This window comes from Vigna unguiculata, chromosome 4, assembly GCF_004118075.2.
Source record: "Vigna unguiculata cultivar IT97K-499-35 chromosome 4, ASM411807v1, whole genome shotgun sequence".
In the NCBI taxonomy this organism is placed as follows: domain Eukaryota; kingdom Viridiplantae; phylum Streptophyta; class Magnoliopsida; order Fabales; family Fabaceae; genus Vigna; species Vigna unguiculata.
The window spans coordinates 34,681,472-34,694,828 of record NC_040282.1 but is presented as its reverse complement, the minus strand read 5'-3'; the positions used below and the strand labels follow the sequence as shown (position 1 = coordinate 34,694,828).

Sequence of the window (13,357 nt, the reverse complement as noted above, 5' to 3'; positions counted from 1 at the left end):
GTTTTGATTCTACCACATTGAAGTTGTATCCATTGGTGATGTGATAATGTTTGATGGCAGACATCGTTGCCTGTTTTGAATCGAATTGCATGTGTTCTTGTAGTTCGACTTCCCCATACGGATTGTAATCCATAGTAGGAACCGAAACAATTTCTTGATCGTCCACATTGTCTTCATAAAAATCATCGGAAGTAAACTCTTCGACAATGTCTGGAATGACAAGTTCGTCTTCGATTGAATTAGACGAAGAAGATCCTCCATAATTCCACAAACTCATTATGAACACGTTGATATGAAAATATAGATAAGGATATTTGAGATGTGAAGCTTCGTATGCAGAGAAGTATTGATAGAAGAAGCAATGGTAGTGTGCATAGATATATAAGCGTTTTAGTCTGCAGAATCGAAAGGAGTGGGTTGGAGTGCGAAAGGAGTGGGTTGGGGGTGCGAAAAGAAAAAAAAACTTTTTTAAAGAAAACGTGCACCCCCTACACGTTTTCTTAGAGAAATCGTGTACCCCAACACGTTTTCTAATAGAAAACGTGCACCCCCATGACGTTTTCTTCTTATACCTTTTGATTCTCCTACTTCAGCGTGCATCCAGAAAACTGCAACGCATGCAATAATCGATTACACCATATGGTAATCGATTACTGTGCCAAAAGCGTTACCCCTTGCACGATTACATCATGTAGTAATCGATTACAGCATACGGTAATCGATTACTGCACCAAAAACGTTCACCTCCCACACAATTTCGCCCTTTGACTCAATTGATCATGAAAACGTTTGGGGACTATACGATTTCTTCATTCGAAAACGTCCACCTCCCAAACGATTTGTCCATTTCCGTAATTTTTTAAAAAACTGCCTAGTTCCGTAATAATGCAGAGTGATTTGCCTAGAAGGAAAAAAAAAACAAATTTTATTGTACCTACATTTCAGCCACAGACCATAGACCACTGTAGCTACAGGGCACTCTGGCGCGCTTCCATCTCCGTCGAGCCAGACCGCCATCGCAACAACCGTTGCCATCGCTAATGGAGCCATGGCGCTTGAGGTCTCCCGCTCCGTCTTCTTCTGATACGCTAACCAAGGCGGAACCCGCTATCGTGACTGCGTCACCTCCGCTTGGGCTCACCACAGTTTCACCTCCACTATCTAAGTTCACCCTGTACCTCCAACGACTTCCTCCGACGTCTTTGGCCGTAGGCGATGTCGCCGCTGACGTCACTATTTTCCTCATTTTCTCTTGTTTGTTGCGTGTTCTCTGCTTGTAGGTGAAGAGGTGAAAATGTGTGTTTTGAGATGGGAGCGGGTGGAGTTCTGTTTAGAGGAGAACGAGATGTTTTGTGTGTGTGATTATGTGTTGGGGGGTTCGTGAGTTGTGATGTATTATGATGAGCGAAAGGGTTTGGTTTGCGGTTTAGAGGAGATGGAGATGAGGGTTTTGTTATCTGGTTTTTATACTGGAGAAGGTGATGAAGGTCCGAGAGTGGTGGTGATCAGGGGGTCATGAGGAGGATGATGAAGTTTTCTGTGTCCTTATTGTTTGAGAAGATGTGGGTTTTTGAAGGGTAAATGTTGAGTCATGATAGACGGGTATGGAGAACAGTGGTGATTCCATGCATGGTGCAAATGAAGATGGGTTGTGTAAAGGTGATGGAAAAAAGAAGATTATGGTTAAATATGTGGATATTTTGTCGAGAGAATGGAAATGAAATCTGTGTCGCGGATGGGCTCAATGGAGATGAATCTGCGGGATGAAGCATTTAGAGATGGTGATATTTGAATGATGGAGAAAAAATAGAGACCCCTTGTCATGAACCATGCTCTGTTGGTTTTTTTTTTTTTGATTTAGAGCCCCTCGAGTTCCTTTTAAAATTGAAGATCCAAATCCTTTTGTAGCTTGGGTCAGAAATCATGTTAGAGTGTAGGTGATTAGTGGAGGAGGTGTAGGTTGATGGAGACTTGATGGGAGAAGATTGGGTAGTTAATGGAGGGTTAGAGATGGGACGCGTGCATGCTGCAAGTCTGACGGAAGGAGAGAAATTAGAGAGGGGGAGATGTGAGGGAAAAGGTGGTATGTGAGAGAGAAAAAGAGGGACACGTGTCAGCTTTTGAGTAGAGGGGTTTTAGGTGGTGTGAAAATAAAATAAAGGGGGTATGAATGTAAAATTTTGGGTTATTAGTCCATTTTGAAAGGAATGTAAACATAAAACTCGTAGGTGTAAGAAGAAAATATTTTTGAATCTTTTCGGTTGGTTATTGTTTTTTTTGTTTCATTTTTCTTTAATTTCTCAAATAAATTGAACACATATTTTTAATCAATTCTTGAAATAAAATGTATTGACTCAGACAAAACTAACTATTAACACCCTATTTCCAAACTCAATGGATATGTAATTTTTGTCTTATCACCATCTTTACTGAATTATAGGTATACTCATATGTTCGTACCTATACCAATTTTTTGTATTGTTCCAAATACAAATTAAATTATTTTTATAAAAAAAATTACATCCATAAAATCATGATACTATCAAAGTATTCAATATTAAAAGAACATACAAATATTTAAAAAATATTATAGTTGTATAAATCTCAAATTAAAAAATCAAATAACGGGACGAAAATGAGTATTTGGATGGATGTGGGTTGGGAAAGCGACAAATATGTATATCTTTATACCCAATTGAAAACATCGAGTATTACCCGGCATCTAGTCAATATGAGAATTTTCAGTCAAAACGAGAATAAGAGATAATACTCACGGAGATGAATTTATTTGTCATCCCTACCCATAAACATTCACTTTTTAAAGTTTAATTCCTATTTTGGTAAGATAAAAACATTTAATTAAAGATTAAGAAAGGCATGTAATCTCTTTTATGTTTTAGCATATGTTTAATTATTCAACACTTCCCATTACAATATTCAAAATATCCATTTGTTGGTGCTTTATGTGATGTCTTAAAGTCGTATATTATTGACTTCATAAAGTGTGAAAGAACAATTGGGCTCGAAAGCTGAAGCAACAAATATGTTGGCACTGAATTACTCAACATTTTTGTTTGTAGGAAAAATATAAATGTGTGTTAAAAAGTAGTAGGAAGCCTCATTATTCAAGATACAAATCAAAATCTTCACATAATAAATATTTGTACTCTTAAAATATAAAAACAAGTAATAGAAATTACGCATACATTGATAAAAGACAGCGAAATAAATTTCTTGAAACAGTAATTTTGCATTACATTGCAGATCTGAATATATAATCCATGCCGCTGTCATATCAGACAAAAGTTTTGAAGTTAATAAGCCAAAAACTGCAAATTTGGCGATACAATTCAAAATACTTACATTATTCGTGTCGTCATGGAGATAAATTAGAGACCGAATTCTAGTGATAAAACTGAAAATCTAATCAAGTCAAAAAAGTATGTAACTGTAAACATGTTACCAGAGGTTAGTATTCCAACCATTAGAAGTATATATTCCAACCATTCCAAGATGACTATAATAATCATTTTAACAAATCATATGGTAGAAGGAAATAAAAAAGAATAAAGCCTATAATTTGGAGAGGACTTTTTCTTAGGATTGAAAATCTACTACAGATTATTTTAGGAACCAAATCAAAGAAATTTCTCTTACGTACTTTTTAATTTAAACAATTTTGAATATATTGTAGATTATGTTTCGTATTTGAAATGTTATTTTAATTTCACCTACTATTTTTATATTCATATAGAAAAAAAAAACAAATACAAATAAAAATAGAGGGATATTAAATTATCTATTTTCAAAATTTGATTTCAAACAATGGATCCAATCAAATATGAATGAAAGATGATAAATGAAAAACAACTATTAAAACAAAATGTGGTTTATATAGTGGTTAATAAAGTCTTTTGATATTAATGAGTTATGTTTTATGTTCTTTCATTGAAGAATTTGTTGTCGTCTATTGTGATAATATTCCCATGAACAAACATATTGATCATTTATATGTATTCCTCAATGTTTTATGAGAAAATAAATTGTCTTAACAATCTCAAAATATTTTCAATTTGCCTTAAATTTAGTGTGATTTTGAGATTTGTGGTAAGTTCTAAAGGAAAAAGTGTGGATGGAAATAAGGTAAATACAAAGCCTCATTTTCAAGATGGAATCTTCACATTTTAGATATTCACAGTAATGACTTAAGAATAAAATTACAAATAGATTATACAATTACAACTATCCAAATCATTAAGAATCACCAAAGATTGATTTTGAAAGTCCTTACTTTAAAATAGAACTCCTTATATTATACATTGCAAACTTCAACCCTCAAATCTTGCACTTCCACCAGCAGTTTATGATGCTTACATCTCAGAACGAAGTCTTGAAGCAAATCAGTATAAACTGCAAATTCTGTGTTAAATTTCATAAGATAGAGTTAGTAATGATGGAAAAAAAAAAATTGACGACCGAATTTTAGTGATAAACTAAATGAAAACCAAAATATAGAAACTCAGAGGAGTGCATAACATTTAAGCATTTTAAAATGGTCTAAAACATAACTCATCTGAAAACATGAAAAAACATTTGTTTCTTTGAAAAGGGACTACCATTATTAAAGCCATGAATAGGAGAATAGGATATAATCAATGTTTAATTAAATTGATGAAAAGCAATGTGTGGCAGAGAGAAAGAGACATACAAGTAAGAGACATGAATTAATGGAAGTACTTTTAAATATACTATTATGAAGGATACAGAACTAAAGTAAACTCTAACAACTACATTCATTCTAAGCGAACTTGTACATTTATTTTTAGAAAGGCATTCTCAATTTAAAATAAAAACTAGTTACTCATTTACTTAACTCGCGGAGAGAAATAAATACTATAAAATTCAAAGAAAGAAGTTATCAGAATTATGTACCTGTTAGTCTCTGAGCCACCTTTGACACTTTGCTATGTTCAGTTCACCCATTACAAGTAGATAGTCAATGAGTGTGTTCAAGAATCTCAAGTAAGCAATTCTCCATGGTTGCCAAAGTAGTAATGGTCCTAATAAGCCCCAAAAGCCTGTGAAAAATCCTATTCCCAAACTCATGTATAATGCTTCATAGAAAACAAAATCTTCTCCATGGATTTCTGCTTCTTGAGGCTTTACTAATATCTGATCTCCAGCACAACGCTTGTTAATTTGTTCACCACAAAGATCAATATTTCCTTCAAAACAAGAGCCATCAAATGTATCCAAGTGTCTTCCCAACGGGATTCTTCCGGAAAGAGAGTTGTGTGACAAGTCTAATTTTTCCAGAAAATCTATTTGAGAAAGAGAAGAAGGAATTCTCCCATTGAATTGATTTCTTGAAAGGTCAAGGGATTCAAGTGAACGTAAATTTCCAATCTCGGAAGGAATTTCTCCACTCAAATTGTTTCTTGATAAATTCAAAGAAACTAATCCGAACATATATGTAATCACTCTTGGCACTTTACCTGTTAAATTGTTACATGAGAGATCAATGCTAAGAAAAGTCAATTCGGGATTTGCGAAGTTGCGTTCCACACCTTTCCACATCCATGTTACGCGAAGCGTATAATTACTATAACGGAAAATGCTATACATTTCATGGTAAGTATTATTGTACCAATGTACACGACTTTCAATTTCAGTTCTGTTAATGTTGTTTTCAGACAATGCAGCAAAATTGTTTAAGCAAGTTGGAATTCCTCCACATAAGTTATTCCTTGAAAGATCAAACAATTGAATACGCTTCAGATAACATAGATGAAGAGGAAGATTTCCAGAGAAATGATTCCCTCGCATGATCAATATCATCAGTTGTTGCATGCTTTCTCCAATCCATGATGGTATTAGACCAGACAACAAATTCTCACTCACATCCACCATAATTAGATTGTTGCAATTCTTTAAAGAGGAAGGCAATTCACCCATTAAACTATTTTTTCGTAAAACCAAACCTTCCAATCTAACAAGGTTGCCCATAGATTTAGGAATCTTTCCTGTCAATTCGTTGCTGCTTAAATCAAGAAACAATAATCGGTCTGCAGATTTCCAACAATCTGGAAGTTGCCCCTTTATTTGATTATATGATAAATCTAAAGTGGCCAAGTTTGCAGCTGTGACGTTTCCACATAAGAATGAAGATAAATCTGAAAAATTATTTGAGGAGAGTAACAACTCGGAAGCTTGTAGAAAAAATAATGGAACTTTTCCCTCAAACTTGTTTGAATTTAAATTTATAATTGGTCTGTAATGAAGCTTCAATTGCATATTAGGAATTGAACCAGTGAGATTATTGTCAGCCATATTCAACACGTACATAGTCTGCAACTTGTTCCAAAACCATTCTGGCACGGTATCATTAATGCCACAATCAGATATTTGCAGAAAGATTAACGAAGTTTGAGTCTGGAGCCAACTAGGAAAACTCGGGCCTAGTTTGCATGATTCAAGATACAAGTAAATTAATTGAAAAGGAGGAACCCAGCTAGAGACAAATTTTAAAGACAACGAGTTGTGTGACAATAATAACTGATATAATTTGGAAAAGTTAGAAAGATGAGATTCAGTGACATCACCCTCTAAAGAATTCCCATCTAACGATAAAACCTCTAACCCAGATAGCAGTCTGATGCTCTCAGGTATCTTGCCAGTAATTTGGTTATAAGATAGGTCCAATTCCCTAAATATGTGTCTACTGCACCATGAAGAATTTTGAATGAAGGTCGGAAATTCACCATTCAACTTGTTATTTGAGAGGTCTAATCCCTGTAACCTGCACATGCTCCCAAAGAAAGATGGAACCTTTCCTTGTAGTTTGTTGTTAGAGAGATAAAGATATTCAAGAGAGTTCATCGATTTCCCAAATTCATCTGGAATGGAACCTTCCAAGAAATTAGAATCAAGGTGAAGGATACGAAGATTGGTAGTGAAATTAGAAAGCCAGTGAAATATAGAGTACGATCTTAACAAGTTGTTAGAGAGGTCAATGTGGAGAAGAGAGGACAAAGAATTCGTTGTGGAAGTAGATGAAATAAGTAAATTTCTATCTATCAGACTGCTGCTGCCTAGATGAAGCTCTTGGAGTTTGGAGCTGATATTAGAATTACCTAGAGACATTGATGATGCTGGATTACTATAAGAGAGGTCAAGGATCTTAAGAGATGGAAAATTTGGACACAGAGAAGGTGACAAAGAGATATTATTATGAGGGAGATAAAGCTCTTGAAAATGAAGGCCAAAGTTAAATAACAGTTGAAGGGTTGATGACGTCAACATATTAGAAGAGAGATCAAGGATGGTAAGAGAAATGGAATTGTTGGAAGAACGAGAATGAAACAAAGATTGAATATGAACATCTAGAAGATTACACTCAGCTAGCCTCAACTCTGTTAAGTTAGGAATGATCTTACTAATAGTTTGTAGCAACTGGCGAGAGGAGCCAAGATGACGTAATGAAGTGAGGTCAAGAACGGTTAAGGAATGGAGAGAAGACAGCCACTGTGCATCCTTAGCTCTTACATCAAAATTGCCACCCAGCCGAAGAGTATGCAACAATGGAAGATTCCCAATTTGAAAAGGGATTGCTCCGGAAAGAGAATTTGAAATGGTGTAGCTCGTAATCTCTCCATAATTACATCCAATACTGAGATATTGTAGCTTTCTGAGATTCCCAATTTGAAATGGGATTTTTCCGGAAAGATAATATCCTCCAAGATCGAGAAACTGTAACAGTTTGAGATTCCCAATCTGAATAGGAATTTCTCCCCAAAGAATATTGTCCCTAAGATTTAGATAGCGTAGTTGTGAAAGATCCCCGAGTTTTGAAGGAATCCTCCCCGCAAAGTAACAATTGGAGAGACTGAGATATCTTAAGTTGGTGAAGCCCATGAAGTCTGGGATGTAAGTCCCGGCAAAATAATTATGGCTGAGATCTAGATGTTGAATATATTGCAAGTGGATCAATGAAGTGACATTAATTGCACCTCTCAAATACGGTCTATCGAGGTAGTTTCCATGAAGATCAAGTAATTGTACATGACCTGTTTGATGGTTGCATTGAATGCGTTCCCATTGGCAGCAATCTGTATTATCGGTCCAAGTGGAGAGCATGGCAAAGTCATCTAAGAGGCTATCTTTGAAGCTGAGGAGTGCTTGCCTCTCCCTCTCTATGCACTTTGCTTCACCACTTTCACTCGAGTTTTTCAATGTAACAGTACTTCCTGAGGCAAGCAAAGAAAGCAAGAGAACAATATAAAATATTTTCAGAAAATAAGCACACATTATAGTTTTTCTGATATCAGATAATTCTAACAGAGAGCAGAGTAAAGAAGAGTAGTATAATGCGAATGATTCAGTTCTTTTTTTCTTTCACCTGTGATGTTTAGAATGCTCCATGCCTTCATTTATATCCTTAATTGTACGGACGGGTGGTGGCTCTCTAAAGACCAGTAAAAGAGAGAAAGTCTCAAAATTGATCTCATAAAAGAAATAATAAAAAGAAAACACAGTTCATAGATATGGAAAATTATTATTATTTTAGCACTGTTCACCGCTTCAACTTACTTTCATAATATTTTAACATAGTTTTTTATATTAATTAGATCTATAATATACACATTACATACATGTATTTATTTTTATGTATTTATTTTTATGTAATTAAAATTTGAAATAAACAAATATTTTTCATAAAATTGATTCAGAACAAACAATCTAAATTATCATATAAAATTATTTGAAATAGTTGACATTTCTAAATTTTAAATTTAAATTTGTAGATTAAAAGAGATTGTGATGAAACGGACCCAATAGAAAGAAAGATAAAAAGGACAAGTAGTTTAATATATATATATATATATATATATATATATATTTATTTATTTATTTATATAATTTATGCATAATAAATAATAACAATAATATATCAATTTTTATTAACAAAATAATAATTTTATATTTTAATATATTAAAATATATTTATCATATCAATTAAATTACTCACAAATGAGTTTCATCTCAAATTCACTCATTTTCTTAATCAAATCTCTTCAAAAAAAATATAACAAATTTATCCGCTCAATCCATTACGATCATTATGAATTCATCCACACATTCTCTCTAAACTCTATTTATCCAAAGGAGAGTAACAGATCTTCCTCAAATATCGTAAGATATCAATATTTTTATATAGACATATAAATATTTTAGAATGTCAAATATACAAAATATATTAAAACAAAAAATAAATAAATTATATATTAAATTATATAAATATTAAAAATTAGGGGTCAAAACCACTCTCTATCACTACGATAATCCGTCCATGCCAAAAAAAGCACGTTTTATGACCGGTAAAATTGACTTAGTCTTTTCTTAATTTTCTAACATATTTATCAGAAAAATAATAATTTAATAAAGTTTTTTTAAAAGTTTTTGACAAATTACCTGTTTAGATAAAAAATAATAATAATTTTATTAGTTTATTTTAATTAAAAAATAAAAAAATTATTTATTTTAATTTTATTTATAAAAATTTTGCCAAATTTATTAAAAAACAAATTGTCAAAAATAATTTTCCTATTTACAAGGTGAAAAATTATGTAAATCAATCACATCAGAACTAAATAAATTTGACTTAAAAACGAGAAAATATTGTTAAAGTTGAATTGTAATGAGAATCAGAGTTTTAATTTCTAAATTTTGAATTCTAAGTGAACACGACACATTTAGCACGTCTCCGGAGCATCATTAAATATAATTTTTCTTCTTATGATATATATTTATATATCGTTTTTAATTTTTATCTAGATTTACTTATTTAATAAAAATTATGTGGAACCTTCTTTATTTATTGGTGGATAAAAAATATATTTATTTAAAACACAAAAGAATTTAATTTAATTTAATTTAATTTAATTTTAGGGGTATATATTAATTCATTCATGAAACCGTCGATATCATGTCTATGTATTCATCAATGTTGACTTGGATGTTTGTTGTTTTCTCATTTTTCTAACTTACTTTACAAGGTAGAAAATTAGGAAATCAATCACATCAGAAATAAATAAATAATTTTCTTTTACAAAGAAAAAAGTTATTAATTTATATGGCGATGAGAATCTCAATTTCTAGATTTTGAATTATGATTTATCAATAATAGTAAACATGGCAAGTATGTTGCCAGAGCTTTATCCACTAAATAAAGTAGTTCTTTCTAATATAAATTATATATCTTGGTAGTTTTTTTGTCACAATTTATATATTTAATAAAAAACATGGCAAATACGTATTTGTTTATTGGTGAATGAAAAAAAGTATATTTATTCAAAACATATGAGAATTGAATTAAACTGTATAATTTAATTTTGAGAGTGTATATTAATTCATTCTTTCATCCATACAGAATTAATATGTTGATAGGTTACAATAAATACATAAAAAATATGAAATGTTAGACATGTATTTATTAAAAAGATATATCTACATTTGGAATAATTCATAACGCAAACTCATTTACACCGTCTACCATATAAACAAAGAAAACAATATAGAAAAAGCCAGCAAATCAGTTAGATGATTAATAAGAAAAAATTAAGGAAAAAACAAGTAGAATAGTCAATGATTTAAAAAAGAAAAAATTCCCAACAATCTCTGTCTACCATTGTGCATAGAAGGTTTCTTTTCAAAGGGTTTTTAAAAAATCATAGTTTCAAACACACTTACTAAACATAGATACAAATTTTTTTTATCTTCTCTGACGTTACCCTTTCTAGATTTTCAGTTGAATCATCGGAAACACTAAAAAGATCTAAAAATTGTTCTCTTTTTCTCTTATGAAACTTCAATATTTTTTCCGCTCAAAACTCATTAATATCCTGAAAAAGTAATTCCCATCGTTCTCATTAACGATTACTTTTGAAGTAATAGTAATGTATTATAAATGGAACTTTAGGTCTAACCCGTATTCACTGTGCTAATCACAAATACATAGCAAAATATGTACATATGGGTCTTCCTTCACGAGGGCTTTTAAGACTTCCGTCTTCAGCTCTATCATTTAAACTCTTGTTTTCTACTTTTTATTAGTTATATTAGTGTTAAGGTTTGTCGATAAAATCAATTTTTTTATATCTTTTATTTTGTTTAATCCTCAAATTTATGTTATTTTTGTATTGTTTTGTATTTTAGTTATTTTATGCTCTTTTACTTCTAATCTTATTATGAGTGTGTGAAATAAAATAATAGGAAACAATTCTGATGGAGGAAAACAAGTTGAAACTCAAGGAAGCAGGATTGGACAAGAAATATTGATTTTTAGACAAATACCCATGTCAGGGACACCGAAATCAAGCCCAACACTGCAAACATAGAAAAAGGACTCACCTATAGAGGTATATACTGCCTTAGACCACCTCGGGAAGGCCAAAAAAACGACCATTGAGCTCCAGGCTGACTCGCTGGACAAAAATAAGGCTCACCCAACGAGTTACATGTCTGAGAACGTTGATTTTAGGCCTTGCTAGGCGAGAATGAAGCCGTTGGGCGAGAATATCGACCCAATAGGTGAATATGGTTATTTAATCATGTTTCTATGAGAATTTTTAGAGATTCCTCATTTTTCATGAATAGAAACACCTTGGGTGCTTGGGAGAGACTCTTGGAGACTATTAGAGTTGTTAGAAAACTCTCCCTTCTCTTTTTTGGGTTTCCTTCTTCATCCATGGAGGTTTTACCCCTTTTGGGTTGGAGAGGATGATGGGCTACGAAATTGGAGACGGAGATGCGAAAGAGAAGCACAATTGGAGCATGGAGAAGTATTCATGAACCTGGGGAGAGGGATTGTTTATACTTTATGTTTCTAATCTTTTCCTATTCTTCAATTTTGTAAAACCCTAGGTTCTCCACCATGGAGAGCAATTTCTATTTGTTGAGATTAGATGTAAAACATTCAATTCTTGTGTAAAACTATATTGTTAATATATATATATATATATATATATATATATATATATATATATATATATATACACTTTTCCAATTCAAGATAGTATTTGATTTCCATGCTCAATGTTTGATTTGTGATTCTTGAGGTGTTGGGAAACATCTTGAGAATCTAGACTTGAAATTAAATACCTGATGGATGCTTGTATCTAGGAAAAAAACTTGGTTCATTAGTAATTTTATATTATTGAAACTAATGCATGATTTCACTTGTTGAAGATTCAAGGGATTGAAACTTGATGAGTGATCATAGACTCAAAGGCTCTAGGAATAGGATTCGAGTATTCTTGTGAATTGATTTTATCATGAATATGGAATTGAGATCATTTAGGATGCATGGGAATTAAGTGGTTGAAGTCTAATCTTGACATGTAAATGCACTATGTTAATTTCTTGTTGCACATCAACTGTTTGATAAAAATACAAAAAGGAGTTTCCATTGTGTTTGTGTGAATTTTGTGTCTAATTGAGTCGTGAATTGCGAGAGTTGTCATGCGTTGCACAAGTCCCTTGAGAGAGAACGATAAAATACTTATTACTTTCTATGTGCGACCGGTGCACTTGCCGTGTTGGCTTTTCACTAACATCCTTCTTTCTTTATGTTGTTTTGATTTTGGATCTATTTGTTTACTGAGTTTTGCATTGTTAAAGAATTGATTTTTCCTCTTGTTCTGTTTGCCCAGTTATGCTTTTGCTCCGTTTCTCATCCATAATCCTATCGTTAACAAATAAGTCTCTCTAGATAAACACTTTTTATATTAAAATTTGTGGTGTTTTGCAATGAAGCACGACATGGTCCTTTTATAGGCCTTTGGACATGACCCTTCAATTACATTCATTAAATATAACCACTACCTACACCACAATTAACGAACTTTATTGAATGCTTAATCAATTCTAGACCCACTCTAAAATTTTGCAATCTCCTAGACCGTTTTGGCCTGAACCTGTATGTGGCATGTCAAAAACGGGTCGGGCCGGGCTGGCTCGTGAAACAGAAACGGATCAATAATCACAACCCGTCTTGTATAGGACGGGCTAACAGGCCGAGCCAGACTGGCTTGTCCACTTTTTTTCCTTTTTCTTTTCTTTTTCTTTTATTTTTTTAAAATGTTTTTTAGTTTCTTTTCAAAATTTTCAATTTTTTTTAAATTTTTTTATATATACATATAAATTATTATTAAAAAATTATTTAATTAAATAATTTTTTTAAACTTTTAATTGATTAGTTAATGTTTTTAATTAGATAAATTAAAATAATTATTAAATTTACATATTAAATTATTCAATTATAACTAATAATTGAAACTTAATTTGTAGGTGTTAATGA

The 13,357-nt window shown here is 32.1% G+C and overlaps 1 protein-coding gene across 1 annotated transcript; it reads right to left on the bottom strand.

Annotated features, from left to right (window-relative positions):
• Positions 1-4,186: 4,186 nt before the first annotated feature.
• On the bottom strand, positions 4,187-8,325 carry LOC114181773 (receptor-like protein EIX1). The gene is made up of 2 exons (XM_028068322.1): positions 4,933-8,325; positions 4,187-4,419 (listed from the first exon to the last, which is right to left on the bottom strand). Exon 1 carries the CDS (start codon positions 8,305-8,307, stop codon positions 4,936-4,938), a length of 3,372 nt encoding a protein of 1,123 aa, XP_027924123.1. The 5' UTR covers positions 8,308-8,325; the 3' UTR covers positions 4,187-4,419; positions 4,933-4,935.
• Between the last annotated feature and the right edge of the window lie 5,032 nt (positions 8,326-13,357).

What these genes read in the sequence shown, in the direction of transcription:
- LOC114181773 (XM_028068322.1), bottom strand. Translation starts at nt 8,307, where the DNA reads ATGTGTGCTTATTTTCTGAAAATATTTTATATTGTTCTCTTGCTTTCT.